Source organism: Cavia porcellus, unplaced genomic scaffold (genome assembly GCF_034190915.1).
Source record: "Cavia porcellus strain 051 isolate PalLab524CR breed Dunkin Hartley unplaced genomic scaffold, mCavPor4.1 scaffold_12, whole genome shotgun sequence".
NCBI classification, from domain to species: domain Eukaryota; kingdom Metazoa; phylum Chordata; class Mammalia; order Rodentia; family Caviidae; genus Cavia; species Cavia porcellus.
In genome coordinates, this window is record NW_026947495.1 from 59,748,243 (window position 1) to 59,771,840 (window position 23,598).

Below are 23,598 nucleotides of genomic sequence, written 5' to 3' on the forward strand. Positions count from 1 at the left end.
AAGGGGAAAGTTTTTCAACCAGTCTCCAGAATACGTCAGGAGAGGGGCGATGGAAAACACTCTTAACGTATCTGATTTTAACCAAATACACTCCAAAGAAACTCTCCTCAGGCCTAAAATCTTTCCAACGCAGTAAGTCCCACTAACTGACTGCACCAGCGGTGGCTAGGCAACGGTCCGCGCATTCTTTGCTGCGTTAGCCCCGCCTCTGGAGGCGCTTTCGCCCTTGGGCGCCTCAAAATTCCGCCTTTAATTGGCTAACGTCTCGCTGTGGATGGGCGGGAGAAAGGCGTCAAGCAGTGCTGTCACTTCCGGCCCGTGAGCGCGCGGGTTGATTCGTCCTTCCTCGGCCGCGGGTGCTCGCAGCTCGGAAATGGCGGGTAAGTTCCCGGGAAAAGTTTACCAAGGGGAGGAGGTGGGCAGATACGGGAAAGAACGCCGAGACAGCGGTGACAGTGCCCGCTTGGAACTTTCAGGCTCTCGCCTGGCTTCCAGAAGGCCTGCTTTGGCCGGGGAGCCTGGAACTCTTTGAGTTGAGCTGCTGGTCGCGGAGTCCGCGCCCCCGCCCCCATCTGCTCAGGGTTCTCCGCGCTCTGCGAGCGACCCGACCCCAGCGAGGGCCAGGCGCCTGGCTGAGCGTCTCTCGCTTTGGGCTTGGAAAGTGCCAGAAGCCTTGGGCCTGTTTTTCTTCCTCCCTTTGGCGGCCTCAGCTCTTCTACATCTGGTGCTGTCCCCCCTCCCCCCTCCCCGCCTACTGATTTTAAAGCTCAGATCTTCCTCCCGATCTCTTCCCACCTTCCACTACAGCCAGCCTCGCAGCTAGCGCTCTGCAGCAGCCTCGCCCTGCACTAGGACAAGCTCTGGACAGAGTGCGGAACTGTCTTAGGGTCCCTAGGATCATAGTTAGGTGTTCTGTGAAAGGCGCGACGTTCGCGCACCTTACTTATCTAAACTTCTTTTTCAGAGGGCCACTATAATCTGTTGTGTTCTACTTTGTGTTATCTTCAGTTTACAACGTTTAATCACTTAAAACTGCTATTGCACTGTACTTGTATTGAGGCTGTTGGTGTGTTTATTTTTTCAAATTACACATCTTTTTTGAGGTGATGGGCAATTTTAATTATTTTCCCCCGATGCAGTTATCACTGTATCTTAAGTATTTCATTTTTATGAATATGCTGAATAGTTGAACTATGGCATATACTCTACAGATGTTAAAGGAAGGACTGTTCAGTCAGATTTTTGGGGTATGCTGGTACCACAAAAGAGAGGAAACGTATGTACCATATGTACATATTTCTAAGAATTACATCAGAGTTCCACCACTTAATAGTTGGGTGTCCTTCGACTTATTTTTGTGGCCGCTTTTGGTTTTGGGGACCTAACCCAGGGCCTCCACACTGAGCTGAAGCCCCAGCCCTTTTTATTTTGTAATTTTTTTTTGAAAGAGAGTGAGTCTTCCAGCTTGAGCTCAAACTTGCGTCCTCCACCTTCAGCCTCCTAGAATGGTGGGATTATAAGCATGCACTACCACACCATGTTACCTGCAGTTTTGTAAGCAGGCATGTTTTTATCAATTTAGCTTCATATTTAAAACCTCAGGTTTAGGAAAGGTGTGGTGGAACCATGCCCAGTGCTAAGTCCCCTGTACAAAAGAAAAAAAAAAACCAAAACCCACAAAACTGGGGATTAAGTTATGATTTCACACATGATAAGAGATTGTGTTGCTTAGGTTGTGTAAATTCCTTGAGGTAGGTTCCATAGTCTTCATTTTATAGATTAGGCTCAGAGAGTCTTAGTAATGTGTTCTAGTTCACAAACAAGTAAGTAATAAGGTAATAATGGTGAAGCTTGGAAAGCCTGGATTTGAATCCAGGAGTTCTGTTTCCAAATCTTTAACGTATACCGCCTTAAACGGTATGTGTTTATGGTAGCCACTTTTTTTTTTGGTACCAGAGAGCAAACTCAGGACTTTGCACTTGCCAGGCAGGCATTTATGCCACTAAGCTAAATCCCTGGCGTAACTTTTTTTTTTTTTTTTTTTTTTTTTGGTACTGGGAATTGAACTCGGGACCTTGCACTTGCTAGGCAGGCGCTTATGCCACTGAACTATATTTCCTTAGCCAGTTTTTGAAGTTTATGACTTGTGTTCCTTTCCTGTGTTCTGCCTGTGAGGTTTATTTTGTTTTGTTTTTTCTTTTTTGAGATGAGATTTTGTTACATTCATCAGGCTGGTCTAGCACTCCTCCTCCTACCATTGCCTCCTGTAGCTCAGACTACAGGCCTATAGCACCACTCACAGCTGACTTTTTCCTCTTGAATTTTTATGATCATTTTGCCAAGGAGATTTATTGTCATCTACCTGGAAGTTTTCTCTTGATAATGGTTTATTTTGGTGTTACTTGGTATATCTATGATGGGTATCTACTATGTAATAAAACCATTTGGTGGTTCTAATTGCCCACATTTATAACCATGCATACATGACAAAAAAACAATTTTTTGTAAAATATAATGGAAAGCTTTTTCCTTCTTGCCCTGTCCCCGATCCTCTCTTATCTCAGTGCTAACTATGGTTACCAGTTGGTTCTGTATCCTTTTTGAGATAATCTCTATTTCATCAGTTTTTTAATAACTGTTTTACATCTCTCTGGGTAGAATTGTTCAGTATTAGAAACAAAATGCTATTGTAATTATTGAAGGACATTCTTGGTTTCTTATGTCTGATAATAGAAGCAGCGACACTGTAGCATTATTTTTTCATTTTAAAAATTATTTTTCACATTAATTTTTTTGGTACTAGAGATTGAATCCAGGGTCTCATGCATGCTAAGCATATGCTGTACTATTGAGCTACACCTTCGGTGCCCCCAACCTTTTTTTTTTTTTTTTTTTCCTTTTTTGGTACCAGGGATTGAACTCAGGACCATGTGCTTGTCGGGCAGGTGCTTATGGCACTGAGCTACATCCCTGGCCCTAAATTTCTTTTTTAAAGGGTATAATTCCTAGCAAATAATTTGTGTCAGGATTAGATGTTTGGCAACTCAGTAGTATATTAATTTTCAGGTTTGTTTATGCAAACTATTCCTAGTCTATAAACTTCAAAGGTGTTTTTTGGGTTCATTTATTGAGACATATATAGAAAATGACCTTTACTTTTGTGATCTATTGTCCCACTTTTAATAAGAATCTTACTTGTAGCCTGGCACGGTGGCTCACACCTCTAATGCCAGCAATCTGGGAACCTAAAGCAGGAGGATTGCAAGTCAAGCCCAGCATGGGCAACTCAGTGAATTAGTGAGATCCTCTCTCAAAATAAAAACTAAAAAAGGCTGGGGATGTAGCTCTGTTTGAAGGCCCTGAGTTAAATTCTCAGTACCACCCTCCCCCGGAAGACCCAGAAAACAAAAACAGAAACAAAAAGCTCTACTTGTATGTTCCCTTGTTTGAATCTTTTGCAACCAAACATTATAGAAACTTTTTCCCTTAGGATTTGGTGCTATGGAGAAATTTTTGGTAGAATACAAGAGTGCAGTAGAGAAGAAACTGGCAGAGTACAAATGTAACACCAACACAGCAATTGAACTAAAATTAGGTATGTATGCCATTTCCAAGTGATAATATGTGTATAGTATGTGTATGTATGTATCTTTCTGAATTTTAAGAAGAATTGTACATAAAAATAGTTATTTGTGTAAATACAGATTTCCACATTCATTGAACATGTTCAGATTTTACTTAAGTGAAAAAATCTTGATTTATGTCAGAGTCTTGAGAGATGGCAAAGTTAAGCATGTTGGGAAGATGTAACAAAAAGTGATGTATTTGTGATCTTAGCTCTGTAAGAAATTGTTCTTTTTTTTTTTTTGTATTTGGACAGAAATCTTTTAATTTTTTTCCCACATCCTTTTAATAGATATTGCTTATAGATTAATGAGTTTCAATTTGGGAGATTTATGCATGCACATAAGGAACTTTAGTGATCTGTGGGCACATTTTCACCCCTATCACCTCCCTTGCCCCATCCTCTCTGCTAGTTTCACACTGTGTATGTGGGCGGTTTCAGTGTATATAACATATGTTGATCATATCTGTCTCCCTGCTACTGCCCAGGCATAAACGCTTTCACACTCCCCTTATCCTTTTCTTGTCTAGAAAAAGCCTGCCTTTAAATTTCTTTCTTTTCTTTTCTTTCTTTTTTTTTTTTTTTTGGTATCAGGTATCATACTCATGACCTTGGGCTTGCCAGGCAGGTCCTGTACTGCTGAGCTATATCCTGGACCCTGCCTTTAACTTTCTTGTCATCTTTTTTTTTTTTTCATTACACATTAGAGAGAACTTAAGATATTTATCTTGAGTCTGGCTATTGTTGTTTAACATGGTGGTCTCCAGATCAATCCATTTTTATATAAGTGACAAAAGTTTATTCATTATGGATACATAATGTTCCATTAGCACATTTTCTCATTTTTTGTTGATGGGCTCCTGGGTGGTTCCATATCTTGGCTACTATGAATTGTGTCACAGTAAACATGAATATGCAGGTGTCCCTATAGTATGCTCTACTTTTGCTTAAAAAAAGTATAGGCAAAAGCCTATACAAATAATAGACAGTATCAAGTGTTGGTGAGATTTGGGACAGATATACTCATAATGCTGGTGGGAACATGAAATGTTCTACTTTAGAAAACAATTGGGCAGATTCTTTTTAAAAATTAAACATACATTAACTCTATGACCTACCAGTTCCACTCCTAGGTATTTATCCAAGAAAAATGAAAAAAACTTGTATCTATATAACAGCTAGGCTGTGAGTATTTGTAGGAGCATTATTTGCAGTAGTGAAAAAAAATTTAGACAGCCAAATTTGAATCAACTGGTAACTGAGTAAAGTATATGGTATTTTTTTGGGTGGAGGGGCAAGGGCTGGGAATTAAATTTAGTCCTGTTGTATTAGGCTACATCCCTACTTCTTTTTAAAATTTTAAGATAGGGTCTTGCTAATCACCTGATTAGGCTCACACTTCTGATCCTCCTGCTGTGTAGCCTCCCAGAATGCTAGGATTACAGGTGTGCACGCCACACCTGGCTGATGGAATACCATTTGACAATAAAAAAGAATGAAATTCTGATATCTACCACTTCAGAAACATGTTAAATGAAAGAAACCAGACAAAAACACCGTATTGTATGATTCTGTTTGTATGAAGTGTTGAGAAAAGACAAATCCATAAAGACAAAGTAGATTAACGGTTGTCTAGAATTGGAGATAGAAACAGAGAATAACTGCAAATAGGCATGAAGGTTTTCGTGGTGACAGAAATGTTTTAAAATAGATTGTGGTACAACTAAATGTTCTTTAATTGTACACTTAAGTGGAAAAATATATACTCATGAATCTTGCCTCTTCCATTTGTCAGTTTTCTCATTTGTAAAATGGAGTTAATAGTACTTCATAGTAGTTGTAGAGGTTAAACATGAAGCTATAATTATTTAACTTAATTTATAGAAAATAGTAAATGGCCCAACACCGTTGTGTACACCTGTAATTACAGCACTTAGGAAGCTGGGGCTGGAGGACTGCTGTGAGTTTGAAGCCAGTCTGGGCTACATAAAAAAGTTCAGTGCACTATATAGAGAGATTCTGCTTCAAAAAGAAAAGAAAATAGTAAATGCCAGCTGCTATTTTAGAAAACAGTGCATGCAAACTTAACAAGGAAAGTGACAAGGTAATCCCCTGAACCCTCACAGTAAATAATTGATCTGGATTTTTCTATGCATACAGTAATTTATTTTCTAAAACTAAGAATCTTGTACAAGCTGCTTTTTATTTAAGTTTACAATGTCTTAAATATTCTTTGTGACTATATGTAGATCTCTTGAATTTTATAATGCATCTATTGGGTATACTTACCCTATAAGTATACCCTTTTGGGGATTTTGATACTTTCTTCTGTGTATATCCATTTACATACCTTTATCTGCTTATATGTTGATAGAATGTGTAAGTAGAAATTGATACGCTAGGACAGAGTTTTTCAACGTCAGAACTGTTGACATTTTGGGTTAATTTTTTTTTTCCATATCCCATATATTGTATGATGCTTAACATCCTATTTCTAGTCTCTACTCACTGAATGCCAGAAACTTTTTTGTGTGTGTGTGTGTGTAGTACTAGGGAGTGAACACTTCGTACTGAGTTGTATCCCTAGATCTCCTTCCTCCTCTTATTTTGATACCCAGTTTTGCTAACTGCCCAGGCTGGATTCTTGTGATCCTCTTGACTCAGCCCTTACAAAGTGCTGGGATTATGGTTTTGCACCATACCACTGTGTATGCTGTTTTTCATTTTCCTCAAATTATGTATCCCATTCTGATTTGAATTTGTAATCATCTGTCTCAGCCTCTTAAGTGGTGGGATTACAAGTGTGTACCACCATGCTCAGCTTTCATTTTACCAATTTTTAAGTACAGTTAGGTGACAAACAGTGAATGTAGTTCCATCACCATTATTTTCAAAACTTTTATCACCTCGAACAGAAAGTTTTAACAGATAAGCAACAAATTCCACCACCACCACCACCCCCATTTGCCAACCTCTGGTATTCTTTGGATTTGAATTGGAACTTGCATTTGTTTGTGGTATCTCTTTTTGGCTTCCTCAAACTGAAGCAGACTTCACTTTCACGACCTTGACACTTTCAAAGATTATAGGCCAATTATTTTGCATAATGTCTCTTACTTGAGGATGATATGATGTTTGCTTATTGTTTATTTTAGGTCATAAGTCTTTTGGAGGAGTATTCCAAAAGTGGTGCTCGGATTTCATTGCACTATATTAGTTTCTCATCTAACTTCCATTCCTTTATATCCTATTTTATTTAATGGATTGTAACCTGTTACTGTCACTGTTCTCAAATTGTCATTGACTTAGCCAGTGGGAACCCATTTTGGGGTGGCTTGTGTCTTTTTTTTTTTTTTTTTTTTTTTACTTGTTTCTGATTGTTTGATTATTTCATTCTTTGGTTGATTATCTTGAAAATAGATGGTGCATGCTCACTGTTGTCTCCACCTAATCTCTAGAATTAAGTTATTTTTCCATGGAGCTTTGAGTTTTTTTTAAATGCAAAGTGGTATTTTGTAGCTAAAGTTTGAGTACTAGGTAAGTTTGTTGCTTATTAATGTTACTTATATTAGTGAAAGCAGGCCATCTTAATCCACAGAACTTTGTTCTATCTCATTTAGTCCAGATTTTGGAATTTGAATTCAATAAAGAGTATAATGGAGTTAATTAGGGTGTCTCCAGTGTACATTGTAATATTGAAACTGCTAATATTGCAAGTCAGTGATGTTGATGGGCATGTTGCAGCACACTGAGGCAGCCTATATATTTTTAAATAAACTTGTAAATTGTGTGGTTAAGGGAAAGTGTGTTGTCAAAATACTAATACCTCATGTAGAAAAATTTAGATGTAATCTGAAATACAGTTAAATACTTTGGGAATGTATGGCCAAAGCTGTGAAGCTGCTCGAAGGTTAGAATCTATTTATATGAACCTTATGAACATGCATTGACAGACTTGAGTGTACGTTGTATTTTTAGGTAGTCATCAGACTTTTCAAGTTAATTAAATTAATGTACTTTGGTGATTTCTTAATTTGGCTTTGGGCTAATAAGTCATTGTTGTAGTTAGGGGTTGCAAGGAGAACAATTACATATACAGGACACAGAATTTATATTTTATGATGGACCCCCAGAATTAAATACAAAAAAGTGCAGAAAATCTGTCCACAACATTAAAGACCTAGAAAATCCTGCCAAGGGCCTGGATCACACAGCAGTGCCCTGCATGAATCCAGCAAAAGATCTGGAGCCCATGACAGGGCCCCCCAAGAGTCCAAATGGAGGTCTAGAGCCCATGACAATGACTCATGCAAGTCTGTTTTACGGATCTGCTCTGGAAAGCTCAACAGTCAGTGGTGGAAACTAGAAAGTATGTCAGCAGTGTGAAGAATTTGTGCCAGTGGGCTGAGAGTTTTACACTGGAGCCAAGAAACAACACTCAAAAAAAGGACCAAGGCTCCCCTAAAAAGTACCACAGCCATTCTCAGCAACAGTGAGTTCCCTAGCCCTCTGACGATGAGAACAGCCAAGTACACGTCAGGAAGCCAGGGTGACAAGCTTCTCCTGGAGATTAAACAGCACACATCTTCCCCTCAGGAGCCAGGAAGTCACGCTCAAAGTAAGGACCAGAGCTCCTTCAAAGTGAACTGCAGTCATTGTCAGTGACTTGGTCCCGAGCTCCTCTAATGATAATGGCTGAATACATATTGGGGAAGCCAGCCTGACAAGTTCCTCAAGGAGAACCAACAGCTCCAAATAACAATACTTAGGAAAACCCGTACACTATGCTCTTCCTCTCTGTGTCTCTATTTATGCTGGCAACTTTCCTCCACTGGGACATCTATACTCAGCACCTTGTTGATTTAACAGCTGGTGTTAAGTTGACCACCAGTTTTTAATTCATAACAGGCATATAGACTGTATCTTTTTTCAAAATGTGTTTTGTCTCTCCAAAGACTCCAGAGCACTGAGAATTAGGTTGTATAAGAATTTTATGTATAGTCATAGAAACAATAGGACATAGGTTCAAAAGGAGGATTCATTGTAAGCCTATGTTCTGTATAGCAATGGGTATCATTTTGTATTCCAGGCTCTGAGCTTCTGTTTTCCTCCAAAACTGTGAGTGATGCAGGTTTTCCTGGAAGGAAAAGTTTTAGTACTTTAAAGTATTTTTTTCTATCTCTTTCCTTCCTTCTCTTTCTCTTTCTCTTCCCCTCCCTCCTTTCCTCACTCACTTTTTCATTTGTCTGTTCATTCATTCTTTCATTTTTTTCAGACAGGGTCTTGCTGTGTAATTTAAGCTCACCTTGAACTTATTATATTGTCTAGGCTGGCCCTCAACTCATGAGGCTTACTAAGCGCTTACTAAGCTTAGCTTACTAAGCGCTAGGATTTCAGGCAGTGTCCCACCATGCCCAGCTCTTCAGTTTCTCATATTGCATATTTTCTGCTCATTGAAGTAGCACATATTTTGCAAATATTTTTGGAAGTACAAAAGAGCAATGAAAGTTACTTGTAATTCATCATTCTAACTACTGCTGTATTATAATTTAGTGCTTCCTTCTAATATTTTTAATTATATATTCATTTATATTCTTTTTTTTTGTGGTGGGTACCAGGAATTGAACTCAGGATCTTGTGCTTGTCAGGCAGGTGCTGTACTGCTGAACTAAATCCCCAGCCTTCATTTTTATTATTTCTTCTTACAAAATTGCTATTACCATATCATAACTAACTGATGCATCATGAACATTTTTCTGTCATCATGTTTCTCAAAAACATGATGTTTAATGATTGGCCTTTGTGTTTACTATAATTTGTTTAGTCATTTTCCTATTTTACATTTGGAGCTGCTTGTTTTTTTGTTTGTTTGTTTGTTTTCTTTTTACTTGCTTTACTACCAAAACTGAATGTAAAGACTTTAAAAAGATTGATGTTTCTGATGTCTACGAGAGAGATTGCACTTGGTGCATATTCTCATATATGTGTGTCAGATTGATTTAGGTCTGCACTCGTACTTACCAATATTAAGTTTCTGTTTTCTGTGGACCACATTTCATGGAGAAAAACTTCATTAATTTTCATGATCGAGGCACTTGAAGAAGGCTGATTGTAAGACACAACTACAAACACACTCGCCACCTTATCCTTGACAAAGAGGCCAAACATGTTCACTGCTCTCAGTGATAGCCTCAGATGATAGCCTCTTTAATAAGTGGTGCTGGGAAAACTGGCTTTCTACAGGCTGAAGACTTAAATTAGACCCATGCTATGCACTAAGCTAAAGTAAAAATGAATCAAAGATCTAAATATTAAGACAAACACTTAAATCTATTGGAAGACAAGGTAGGGGTAAAAATCTTGAGGACATAGGGGTAGACAAAGAGTTCATAAATAAAAACCAAACTGCATGGGAAGTTCAAACAATGAACAACTGGTATCTCATTAGAAAGTTTCTACACATTGAAAGAAATCATCAACAGAGTAAAAAGAAAACCCATGGATTGGGAAAAGATTTTTGCCAACTGTCCCTCAGACAATGGATTTATATCTAGAACATATAAAAAATTGAAAAAAAAATAAGGCCCCCCAAATTCAAAGACCCAATCCAAAAATGGGCATCTGAAGTGAATACACAATTCTCAGATAAAGAAATACAAATCGCAAGTAAATATGTGAAAAAAAAATGTTCAACATCATCAGTCATCCAAGAAATACAAATTAAAGCAACACTGATGTATCACCTCACTCCAGGAAGAATGGCCAACATCAAGAAATCAACCAATAAGAAATGCTGAAGGAGCTGTAGGGAAAAAGGAAACCTTCTCCTCTGTTGATGAGAGTGTAGATTGGTATAAACACTACGGAAATTAGTGTGGAGATTCCTCAAAAACTAGGAATAAAAGTTGCATTTGACGTAGCTGTTCCCCCTCTGGATATTTTCTAGAAGAACTGAAGATACTATGCCATGGCAACATATATGCACCTATGTTTATAGTTGCAAAATTTTTAATAGCCTATGTTGGAAACAACCCAAATGCCCATCAGTTGAGGAATGGATAAAAAAGTTGTGATATTTTTGTACAATAGAATACTACTCAGCCGTAAAGAACAATAAACTGGAGGCTTTTATAGATAAATGGATACAACTGGAAACCACACTCAAAAATGAAATAAATTGGACTTGCATGTGTAAACACTATATTGTCTCATTAGTGTAAGAAACCAAAAGAGTAAATAAGATTCAAAAGTTACAGTGGATATAATAAAAGGAAAAAAAAAAACATGCTCAAAGGAAAATTAATATTGTTTGATTAATTTTGCATGCCTGTATCTGGTAACCTGACCAACTGTTTTGAAGACAATAATATGCAAATAACAATCATGGTTAAATTCCTATCATCTTGATTTGAAATCCTATATTGCTATTGATTTTTATTTGAAAGCCTATATTGCTATTGATTGTTGTCATTTTGCTATTGTTACTTTGTTGTTTCTTGATTTTTCTGTTTTTTTCCCTTTAAAATAAAAAAAGGTCAATTGTAGAAATAATTATCATAAGTAGGGTTATATCACTTTTGTCTGTGCTGAGGATTTAACACAGAGCCTTTGTGCTGAGTTACATCCCTAGTCATTTTTATTTTTAATAATGAGCTAGTCTTGCTGAGTCACTGAATTGCCCATGTTGGGATGGTATTTTCGGCCCTTCTGCCTCGGCTTCTAAACGCCATGTGAGTGTATTTGGTTGTAATGTTTCTTTAATCTCTTTCAATCTAGAAAGTCCTTTTCCCCTACCTCCAGTGTCCCATTTCTGGCCATTGATTTATTTGGATGAGTAAAGTCAAAACATAAAATTATGAGACAAATCTACATCATCCATTTCCTTTGGCGTTAACTTGTTTCTCCTCTGTATTTCCTATAAATTGAAAGATAAATAATTTTGTAGGAAAAATATTTTTGATAAGGAAACGTCACAGGTGATACTGTGTGCTTCATGTTGCATCAAATCAGTAGGCATATAATGTTCCTCTGACCCTCCGTGAGCAGTATTGTTAAATCACTTGCAAGGGTAATGATTACCAGATCTTTACAGTGAAAAAATAGCTGTACAGTATTTCTATAAATTAATTATCTGCTTTGTAACCCAGCGAATGACTTAACTGACTATAAAGACTTACAAGTTTTTCATCTATAGCTTATCTTTTCATTGTTCAGTTGTTTAAGGACTTTTTGATAGTTTTTCTTCATAAGATAATATCAGGAAAAGTCTACTAATACAGTGTCAGAACTCACAATAAGCAGTAAAAATTTTGAAAAAAACCATTTCCATCTTAGATTGATAGAAATTAAAACTGAGGGTACAGGAATATTCTTGAATCTATTGGAAACAGAGTTTAAATCGCTCCTGGTAGGTATATAAACTTTTAGGACATGTATAGAGGATACTTAAGCAGTATTCATAAAATTAATTCAGTACTCTTATTTTTCTACTTCTTCTTTGTATATACTTGTGAAGGTACAGTAACATGTGAAAAAGATGTCATTGCAGCACTGCTTGGCTGTTTTCCAGTGCTGGGAATCAAACCCAGTGCCTCTTTCAAGCATCTTACCAGCAACTTATAGGCCCAGCCCATGCAACATTATTTTTTTTTATTTATTTTTGGTACTAGGGATTGAACTCATGACCTTACACTTGCGAGGCAGGGACTTTGCCACTGAGCTATATCCCCAACCCTGCAATATTATCATCATCATCATCATCATCATCATCATCATCATTATTTTACTTTTATTTGCATTTATTTTATAGTTAATTTATTCTCATGCCTTAAGTTTTTGTTCCTTCAGTTTCTTTGGGGATATCTTTTTCTTCTGTGCAACTTCCTCCTCTGGTTAGAAGTAATCTGTCTCTTTTTAGTAAGGATCCTCTCACTGTGGCAGGGTGAGCTCATGTATGTGTTAATCTAGCCCCGAGCTCTGTAAGTAGGGTGGTGCATCCTGGTGCTTTGTTTACCTGTATATGTTCAGTGACCAGAGAGTCTACATCTAACTTTAAGTTCAGCATTATTCTTTAGATTTTTAAAGCATGTGCAGCAAAAATTAGCACTCTGTGGGCCACTGACCCCGAGTCCAGCCCCACAGTTTAGCCTGGGCACACCTACCACCTCCACCATTGTAATAACAACATGGCACACATTGCTTCTTTAATATGACATACCTCACATAGTTGGTGGCCTTTTGGGTATGCATAACCTTGATGGCCTGGATGGTTTCACAGGTGTTCTTAAAGTGAGCAGGAAGATTAGAGCTTCTTGATTTGCATGATTTTGTGGGATTTTCTGGGTCAAGGAAGTAGCAAGCCATTTTTACAGGTCACCTCAGGTTGCTTACAGGAGGAGTCCACAATATAATTTGTAATAGGGGGAAAAAATGACTGAGAACAACATAAATGTCCTCTTGCAGTCAAAAAACATGATGTGATAAGAGCTTCATCAAACTGGGGTTCTTCTTTTTTTTTTTTTTTTACCGGTACCAGGGATCGAATTCACGACTACACGCTTGCAAGGCAGGCGTTTATGCCACTGAGCTAAATCCCCAGCTTGTGCTCAGAATGTTCCATACAGTATTCTGTGTTCACTTCCTAAATGATGTAGTTTTTCTTATCTGAGTACTTTTTTTTTCTATTTATGTTGTGTGTAAATTTATTTATAAAAAAGTCAGGTACCTCTGTCATATCTAGTCTTTTAATTCTTTAGGGGTTTTGAAGCTGAGGCTTTGAAATAATGTTCTAATTTTTACTGTTCATTGATATGAGACTGCACTATAAATTATAATGAAGAAATGACATTTTATGTAAGAAAAAATGTTGGTTGCATCTTAATTGTAGTGAAATTTTGGAAATATCTTTAATATATTTTTTATTCTTTTGAACAGTTCGTTTTCCTGAAGATCTTGAGAATGACATTAGAACTTTCTTTCCTGAATATACCCATCAACTCTTTGGGGATGAGTAAGTAACATTGTGGTAAAACACAACAAAATTCCATTCTTTTAGGTTTGGAAGTTAGATTTTATTTTTGTTATTACTGTTTTTCATGTACTTTGTTTTAAAATATAAATATTTTAAATATAAAATACAGAATAGTATTTTTTACATTGAGATACTAGTCTAGTTTAGTACTATGAACACATTATCTTGTTTACTTTCTCACAGCAGTGTTAGCTGTGTATTAAATTTGTTACTCTGTACATGTGTGGTAATTGTGTAACTGCCTAAGGAGATATGAATGGCTGGAGTTCAGATTCAGTCAGCCAAACCCCTACTTACATCACTGCTACTTTTTGGTTTTGTTTTTCCTTCCTTTTTTGTTTACTACTTCTGGTATAGCATATACTTATTCCTCTAAAACTAGAGAGTTCCAGTTGTTGTTCTGTTATTGAGTAAGCAGTTAGAGAAATTTATTTTTAGAAGTAAGTTTGAGAATAAGTCTGAGGGTATTCAGCACATCCTTTGATTTCTTTCACCTTCACTACATTGTTAGAGTAGTCATTTACCATTTTCTTTATTTTTTATTTTAAAAGTTCAAACTGACAGTTACAAGAACATATAGTAAACACTGAATGTCTTTTACCCTTTACAGACATCTTTTTTAGTCACCTTTTCTTGAATCATTCTTTTTTTGTTTGTTTTTTTGTTTTGTGACACTGGGCATTTAACCTAGGGCATTCACAATGAGTTGTATTTCCATTCCTTTTTAAGTTTTTTATGTTGAGATGAGGCCTCACTAAGTCACCAGTTACCCAGGCTGTGCTAGAATTTGCAATTCTCCTACTTCTCCAAGATTGGCACATGCAGCCACATTCAGCAATCATTTTTTCTCTTCTTATGTAAATATATTATCATTTTGTTGTTGAACCAGTTGAGAATAAGTTTCAAAATCTCTTAACTTCTGATTCTTCAGTATATACATATCTTTTAAAAACAAGAATGTTAACCATAGTAGATTGATCAAAATCAGGAAATTTAACTTTTTTTTTTTCTTTTTTTGGTCTTTTTCATTTTTATCAGTACCAGGGATCGAACTCACAACTATGTGCTTGCAAGGCAGGCACTCATGCGCCTGAGCTAAAATCCCCAGCCCCTGGAAATTTAACTTTTATACAGTATTACTTTTTTAATGTTTCAGTTTCTAATGTTGCCTGTTGGTTTCTAGTAATTCTTTTATAACAAGGTTTCTGCATCTTGGATCCAGTCAGGAGTCATATTGCATTTAGTTGTTGTCTCTCTCTATTTTTCTTTCATCTGAAACAGTTCTTTAGCCACTTTTTTTATTATGGGCATTTTTTTTGGAGTATATGTGGGTTTTGAAGAACACTTCTTTTCGATTAGTTTCTTATGAATTCAGATAATGTGTATTTTTTAGTACTGCTGCAGAAATGGTTTTGTGTCTCCAGTGTCATAATAGGAAGTCTACAAAGTCAACTTGTTCCATTGTTGGTTAACTTGGGTCACTTAGTTTGGAGAAGTCTGCTAGATTTCTTCAATGTAAAGTTAATATTTTTCCTTTGTAATTTATAAGTAATCTGTAAGGATATAATCTCAGACTGAAAAATATTCTGTACTGTTACCCAGTAGTTTTAGCATTCATTAATGATTCTTTTTTTTTTTTTCCGTACCAGTGATCGAACTCACAACCTTATGCTTGCCAGGCAGGTGCTTATGCTGCTCAGTTAAATCCCTGACCCTTCATTAATGATTCTTGCCTGAATCATTATTTTACTATGATGAGATTGTACAAGGGTGATTTTCTAACTTCCTATCTTCTACAGTTTATCAGTTTTCATTCTTTTAGGAAGAACTTTCCTTATACTTGTTTATGTTAGAATAGACTCATTATTGTTACTAATTTTGATGCCCAAATTATTACAGATAAAGCAGCTAGCAATCTTATAAATTTTTGAGTCCCTCATCATTGTTGTTTTTGGTACCAGGAATCAAACTTAAGATCTTGTGCTTGCCAGGCAGGCATTTATGCTGCTGAGCTATATCTCTGGCCCTGTCCTCGTCATTTTGGAGATGCTTTTCTCTGTGGTACAATAAGATGTTCTGGATTCATCTTGTACTTTGTCTATTTTGAACTCCACCAGTTTCCCAAGGAATCCTGGTTGTAGTAGAAAAGGATATTTAGACATAGTCGACATTTAAAGTAGTTCTTCTATTAATGGCTTTTCCTATGCATTATTTAATATCTTATTAAATAAGTAATTATTTAATATCTTATGAAATAAACAGTTATTTCATAAGATTAAAATATAAGCAGTTATTTAATAAGATCAAAATATCTTAACACACTGACAATGTGGTTTTTTGACAATGTGGTTTTAAACTGCCAAATATTTCTATAGAGTAGGGAACGATTTAGACACAGTTGACATTTAAAATATTTCTATTAATGGCTTTCCTCTGCATTATTAAATACTTATTTAATAAGATATTAAAATATCTTAACACACTGACTTTGTGTTTTTTGTTTTTTGACAGTGTGGTTTTAAACTGGCAAATATTATAGAACAGAATAGTAGGGGAGAAGATTTAGACAGTTGACATTTAAAGTATTTCTATTAATGGCTTTTCCTCTGCATTATTAAATACTTATTTAATAAGTTATTAAAATATCTTTGGCACAGTGACAATGTGTTTTTAAATTGGCAAATATCTATATATAACATTTCCTGAGAATTTCTCATTATTATTGTATCAGATTAGACATTTTATGTATTTTTTAAATACTAGTAATTACATTTTATTGCATATAGACTCATGAAGAAATTTCAACCTTTCATATTTTAAACAGGTTTTATTATAAGAATATGAATTATGTCCTCTTCAGATTTTTATCTTTAGGGATGTTTATTTTATTTTCTTTCTACCGCCTTAAAAATCTCTTCTAGGACTGGAAATGTAGCTCAGTAGTGGAGTGCTTGCCTTTTATGCACTAGGCCCTACTTTAGTCTCCAACATCAAAAAAGAAAAAATGCAAAGGTTATAACCCTTTATCTTATAACTAAAGGATATTGACTTTGAGACTGCTGTTGTTGCTTTTTTTTTTTTTTTTTTTTGTGCACATTACTTTCAGAATTCCTGGAATGGTGAGTGCTTATACTTTATTTTGCCTAAGACAGAAATCTGGAAAAGACACTGCTTCTTTCAAGTAGTCTTCTGTCAGAACTTACTATTGTTTGTTTGTTTTGGAGGAGTTTCATTTAGTTGGTTTTGTTTTGTTTTGTTTTGGTTTTTTTGTCTTTTTCCTTTTTATCGGTACCGGGGATCGAACTCACGACTGCCTACTTTACTTGTAAGGCAGGAGCTTATGCCGCTGAGCTAAACCTCCAGCCCCCCCCCCCTTTTTTTAAACAGTGTCTGTGTAGTACAAACCAGCCTTGCAGTCTGTGTACATCAGGCTTGTCTTGACATTGCAGTTTTGTGTTAGCCTCCCAAGTGCTGAGATTACTGACATGTGCTACCATGCCCAGCTAGAATTCATTTTTTTAAATAATTAAGAGGAGGCTCAAACAAGATGAAATCTTGCCTGAACAACTTAGCAGGACTCTTTCTTAACGTAAAAATAAATAAAGAGCATTGGGCATACAACTCTCTGAGTTCAATTCTCTTTTTTTTTTTTTGTCTTTTTCCTTTTTATGGGTACCAGGGATCGAACTCACAACTGCTTGCTTTCAAGGCAGGCGCTTATGCCGCTGAGCTAAATCCCCAGCCCCCTGAGTTCAATTCTCAATACTACAGTCAACCAATCAGTCAGTATTAAGTGATCATCAAAACACCTTTTTTTGAGGTATAAACACATTATGTCACCATCACTAATCTCAACTCTGGTTCTCTCCTGTACCAGGCTGTCAATACTTTTTATCTTTGTAGATTTACTTGTTCTATGTATTTTAAAATTCACTTTTTTTCCTTTACTTTTTAGAAGACTCTGTAAGCTGAAAAGTGGAATTAAAAGAAGTTGTGATAGGGGCTGGGGATTTAGCTCAGCAGCATAAGCTTAGCACCTGCCTTGCAAGCAGGCAGTCGTGAGTTTGATCCCTGGTACCGATAAAAACGAAAAAGACAAAAAAAAAAAAAAAAAAGAAGAAGAAGAAGAAGTTATGATAGCAGTGAGCATAAAGGAAAAATTGGCAGCTGCAGATCTATTATCTTATGTTCATAGAAGGGTTTGCATATACTTAGATGGGTGTTATCACTGCTTTAGACAGCTATGGATGTTAGTGATAGACATAAGCGATAAGTTGAAAAGACTGTTCCAAGGCTAGGTGTTAGGCTTCTCTAGTTGGGTTCTACTTTACCACCATTTGTATTGTTTTAAGTGCTTCATAGTAATAATAGTTGCCACAGATGTAAAAGTTACAATAATGTCTAACATTGAGTATTTACACAGTGCTAGTCAATACTTTGAATTTTTAAAATTTATTCATTTAATCAAAATAGTATTTCTGAGCTAGATCCTATTATTCTACTTTATAGATGCAATTGAGGCATAGTTTCATTGGTGGATGTTTGTTTTATTATTATTAAATACTGCTTACAGTCTGAATAATCAATCAAGTTTTTGTTTATATATACAGTTAATACTTTTTAATGACTGCAAAAAATTCATTCCACTCTTCCCCACCTTATTTTAGTGAAACTGCTTTTGGTTACAAGGGTCTGAAGATCCTGTTATACTATATTGCTGGTAGCCTGTCAACAATGTTCCGTGTTGAATATGCATCTAAAGTTGATGAGAACTTTGACTGTGTGGAGGTAAGAACAGAAATACATTTATTTGTTTTCTAGTTGAATTAATTTTAAAAATCACATGATCAGTTTTTAGTCACTGAGATATTATCTCCCTATCATTTCAGTTAACCCTGTGATCATGATCCTTAGCCTTTTTGTTTCTTGGATGGACCTTCTCTTTAAAAATCACCTTTTTTTTTTTTTTTTTTTTCTTTTGGTGGTACTGGGGGTTAAACTCAGGGATGTTCCACCACTGAGCTATACCATCAACTCTTTTTATTTTTTTAAGTTTTAAGACAGATTATTGCTAACTTGTCCAGACTGACCTTAAATCTCAACTTGCAATCTTCCTGCTTCAGCCTCTTGACAACCTTCAATTAAAATTGTGTACTGCCTTGCCTGATCCAGGTTTTGTCTTGATTGTAAACATGGAAATTAATATTTTTTCATATAAATGGAAGTACCTAAATTTTCTTTTACTTTTGTGTAGAACCCAATTTCTCACTGCATTTCTAATGTCACAGATTTTACTAATGTATTCCTTTATGAACATAGATAATCAAGGTGATTATATTATGAAACTGTTTAGTACCTGTGATCCCAGTATTTGGAAGGTTGAAACGGGAAACTTGTTGTGAGTTCAAGACCAGCCTGAACTACATAGCAAGACTCTTATCTCAAACAAAACAAAACACTGTTTGAAGTAATGTTTTCAAAAGGAGATGAAGGTAAAGGAAGATATTAAGAAGTATCTTCTGTGATAGGCTTAGGTGTTGCCTCATATGGGGAAAAAAAGCATTTTGCAAGTGTGACCAAGTTAGGAATATCTAGGTGAAGCCTAAACACAACCATCTATGTCCTTATGAAAGAGAGGGAGGCAAAAGGAGATGTGATGACAGAAGAGGACAGTGCAGTGTTCCTACAGAGACAGAATGATGTGGCCACAATCCAAGGATGCATAGCTATTGCGGAGCTGAAAGAGGTAAGGTAATGGATTTTCAAAAGAGAGTGTGACTCTTTGATAATGGCCCAGTAATACAGACTTTAGACTTTGCCTCCAGACAGAGAATAAATGTCCACTGTAAACAAACATGTTTGTAGGATTTTGTTATAGCAAATACAGGAAACTAACAGACATTTTTGTACCACCAAGTGGAATGGTGCTGTAATAAGTAATTTAAAATGTAGAGATAACTTCCAATGAGTACAAGCCTTGAAAAAACATGTATTAACTTGAATAGACTGAGGTAGAAATAAAGATGTCAAAAGTACTGTAAGGTAAGGCTTAGACTAAAGTTAGAAGAAAACCTATGTTATCTTAGGTAGTACACTTACCATAAACGTGATTTTGGGTAGAAGGGTGAACTTTAAAGGCAATTCTGTGATGGTTCAGAAGAAAATGAAGACTTTGTGTTTGGAAATGGAAGAAAAGGAGAGCCTTGTGTAATGGCAGAAAGTCTCATGAAGAAGAATTTGTAAGGATTGATTGTAGATTATTGAAAGTTTGCCGTCTGGTGTGTGCCTGCTTATAGTAAATATGAAAAGAAAAGAGGTAAATTGAGAGAAGAACTGTTATGTATGCCAAAAGGATCCAGAATTAGTCTTGAGAAATTCTCAGCTCATTCAGATTGCTGAATATATCAGAATTAGATTAACTGTAAGAAAAGTGTTCTGGAAGGAAAGCCAAGGATAATCTCTGGCTAGTGCTGAAGAGGTTAGGCGTGATAATCACAGAACTTCATCATTAAACAAGCTCAGGGCAGGGCTCTGAGAGGATCTGTGGAGGACCTTTTCTGTTTGATGCCGTGATTCTCATGACATTATAGTGATACCTAAAGGCTTTGAGAGTCAAAGCTGCAAAGTTTAGCTTGAATTGAGAGAACAATATGAAGATAGGCTGAAGAACTTCTAAAATTCTGCAGATACGAAAGTGATTCTAAGTAATACTGTATAATAGTTGTGGTAGTAGGATGCTTGAAAAGTAGTATTTAAGACAGATTTATTAAAATGGACTTTTTCCATAATCAAATTAGATTATTAAATTCTCCAGGCCCAAGCCCAGTTAGATTTTTTTTTTCTTCTTTTTAAGATAGCATGTCTTTTAGGCAGGCTTTGAACTCACTGTTGAGACTCAAAGTAGCCTCAAACTTAACAACAGTCCTCTTGCCTTAGCCTTTCAAGTGCTTGAATCATAGGCAAGTGCCAGCATACCTGATTTTCAGCTAAGTATTACAAAAAATGCAGGTAATATTTTTCCTTGTGCTGTACAAGATTCATTGAGGATTTTTTTTTTTATTTTAAAAAAGCAAAACAAAAAAAAAAAAGGATAGAAATGATACAGAATTTCAGAAAAGAAAAAAGGGAATTAACACTAGTTAGTATACTGCATATTGTTATCTCAACTAGTTGCTCAGGTTACAAAATCTAGACAAAAGTAATCAAATAATGACAGCAGAAACTTATTTTTGATGAACTAAGAGATTAGTAGTATAGTTATCTGTCTAGCATACATATACATATATACATTTTTATGTTTACCAATATACATATAATCTTTTTCTTTCTTTTCTCCTTTCCCCTATTCTAATGCTGTCCTTTTGAGCACTTTCTTTCCCTTTCATTATTATAACATCTATTGTATATTTTGAATCTTATTACTCTTTCAGATTTTTTTATTTTTTATACTAGGGAGACTATGATGTTTATAAATGTGAGTTTGATTTATTTCACTTGTGAGTATGGTCTCAAGTTGCCTCCATTTACCTATAAAAGCCTCAAGATTATCCTTTTTATAGCTGAGTAATACTCCATTATATAAAAATATGACATCTTTTTTATCAATTCTGCAGTTGATGGGCATTTTGGTTGTTTCCAAGATTGTTTTTTTTTTTTTTTTTTTTGGTCTTCTTCATTTTTATCGGTACCGGGGATCAAACTCACGACTGCCTGCTTGTAAGGCAGGTACTTATGCCGCTGAGCTAAATCCCCAGCCCCGGTTGTTTCCAAGATGTAGCTATTACAAATTGTGCTGTTAACCAGCGGCAGAAAAATAGCATGGCAGAAATAAGGCAGAGAAGGTTGGCCATAATCATTAATATAGATTGGCTCAATTCACCAATAAAAAGAAACACAGGTAGAGTGGATCAAGAGATAGGGTCCATCAGTATGCTTTATATAATAAATACATTTAACCCAAAAGGGGGTTTATAGACTGAAAGTCAAAGATGAGAAAACTATTCTGTGTGACAGGGAACCAGAAAAAAGTGGGAGTAGCTTGCCCCATCAGCTGCAGATTGATTAGAAAGCCATGAAACTTTTATACAATGGAAAACTACTCAGCTATAAAGAAAGATTACCTTGAGGCTCTTGTAGGTAAACGGATACAACTTGAGATCATGCTCAGGGGTAAAGAGGTTCAGAGTCACTTGAGTGAATAGCAGGTTGTCTCCCTAATATAAAATCTAAAGGAGTTGGTAGGGTTCAAAATGTACAATACATCCTGTGAAAGTGAAAGGGGAGGAACTGTTTAAAAAGGGAAGGCAGTGGCTGTTGTTAATCTGTTATGATTTGAAACTCATGTTGTTTTCATTGTTCTTTTTAGTTTGGTTTTATTCTGTTTCAGTTTGTCTACTTGTATTAGATTTGATGGCATGGACAGCTGTTCCAAAGATAGCAGGATATATTATGGTAACCATTTTTGATTTCCTGTTAGCTTGATTGGAAGCTCTGTATTGCTTTCATTGTTTTGTTTTGACTGATTTTATTCTATTCTGTTTTGTTTGATAGTATCAAGTCTGATGATGTAGACAACTACTTTGAAGACAATAAGATCTCATTGTGGTTTTACTATTATCTTCTTTTGAAGTCCTATAATGTCTCTATTTTGTTTTTATTGATTTTGTTCTGTACTCTTTTGTTCGATTTTATTATGCCTGATGATGTGGGCAATTCTTTTGAAGATAAAGGGCAATATGATCTCCTTGTATTTTGTTTTTAAGTCATGTACCATGTTCATCCTTTTGTTTCGATTGACTCTATTTTGTTTTATCTCATTTGGTTTTATTCTCTTTAAAGTAAAAAAAAAAAAAAAAGAAAAAAAACAATTTTGCTGCTATAAACATGGGTACACATAAATCACTGTGGCTTGACATTTTCAATATTTCCCAAAAGGGGAATAACTGGATTAAATAGGACTTCTAATCCTAGTGTTTGAGGAACCTCCACACTGATTTCCACAGTGGCTGCACCAGTCTACATTCCCACCAGCAGTGGAAAAGTGTTCCTTTTCCCCACAGCTCCACCAACATTTAGTATTGGTTGATTTTTTTGATGGCAGCCATTCTCTTTGGAGTGAGATGAAATCTCAGTGTTGTTTTAATTTGCATTTCTTGAATGACCAGTAATGTTGAGCATGTCTTCATGATTTGCCACTTGTATTTCTTCATTTGAGAAATGTGTGTTCATTTCAGATGCCCATTTTTGGATTGGGTCTTTGAATTTGGGGCACCTGATGTTTTTCAATCCTTTATATATGTTCTAGATATAAGTCCTTTGTCTGAGGGACAGCTGGTTAAAATTCTTGCTCATTCTGTGGATTTTTCTCTTCACTCTGTTGGTAATTTCTTTTTTTGGTCTTTTTCGTTTTTTTATCGGTACCAGGGATCGACCTCATGACTGCCTGCTTACAAGACGGGCGCTTATGCCACTGAGCTAAATCCCCAGCCCCAGGAATTTCTTTTAAAGTACAAAAACTTTTCAATAAGATGAGATCCCAGTTGTTGATTCTGGGAGGTGCTTCTTGTGCAGTTTGAATTTTGCTCATGAACTTTTTGCCTACCCATATGTCTTCAAGATTCTATCTAACTTGTCTTCCAGTAGATTTAGTGTTTCTGTTTTAATATTTAGATCTTTGATCCATTTTGACTTTAGTGCATAGTGATAAATGTGGGTCTAGTTTCAGTCTTCGACATGTGGAAAACCGATTTTTCCAACACCATTTATTATTGCCTATCTTTCTTCCAGTGAACATGTTTAGCCCCTTTGTCAAAGATAAGGTGGCTGCATCTTCTAAGCTGTTCCATTGATCCTCAGGTCTGGTTTTGTTTTGTTTTGTTTGTCAGTACCATGTTAATTTTATCACTAAAGCTCTATAGATATAATTTCAAGTGATAATTTCAAG

General features: G+C 35.9%; 1 protein-coding gene across 1 annotated transcript in view; it reads left to right on the top strand.

Moving 5' to 3' along the window:
• The first annotated feature begins 217 nt into the window (after positions 1–217).
• Positions 218–23,598, top strand: part of Hat1 (histone acetyltransferase 1) — a 46,270-nt gene continuing 22,889 nt past the window's right edge. Inside the window, exons 1-4 of the mRNA XM_063259278.1 lie at positions 218–380; positions 3,491–3,595; positions 13,559–13,634; positions 18,323–18,443. Coding sequence (XP_063115348.1) covers positions 374–380; positions 3,491–3,595; positions 13,559–13,634; positions 18,323–18,443 — 309 coding nt within the window. The 5' untranslated portion in view covers positions 218–373. The remainder of the gene's footprint in view (positions 381–3,490; positions 3,596–13,558; positions 13,635–18,322; positions 18,444–23,598) is intronic.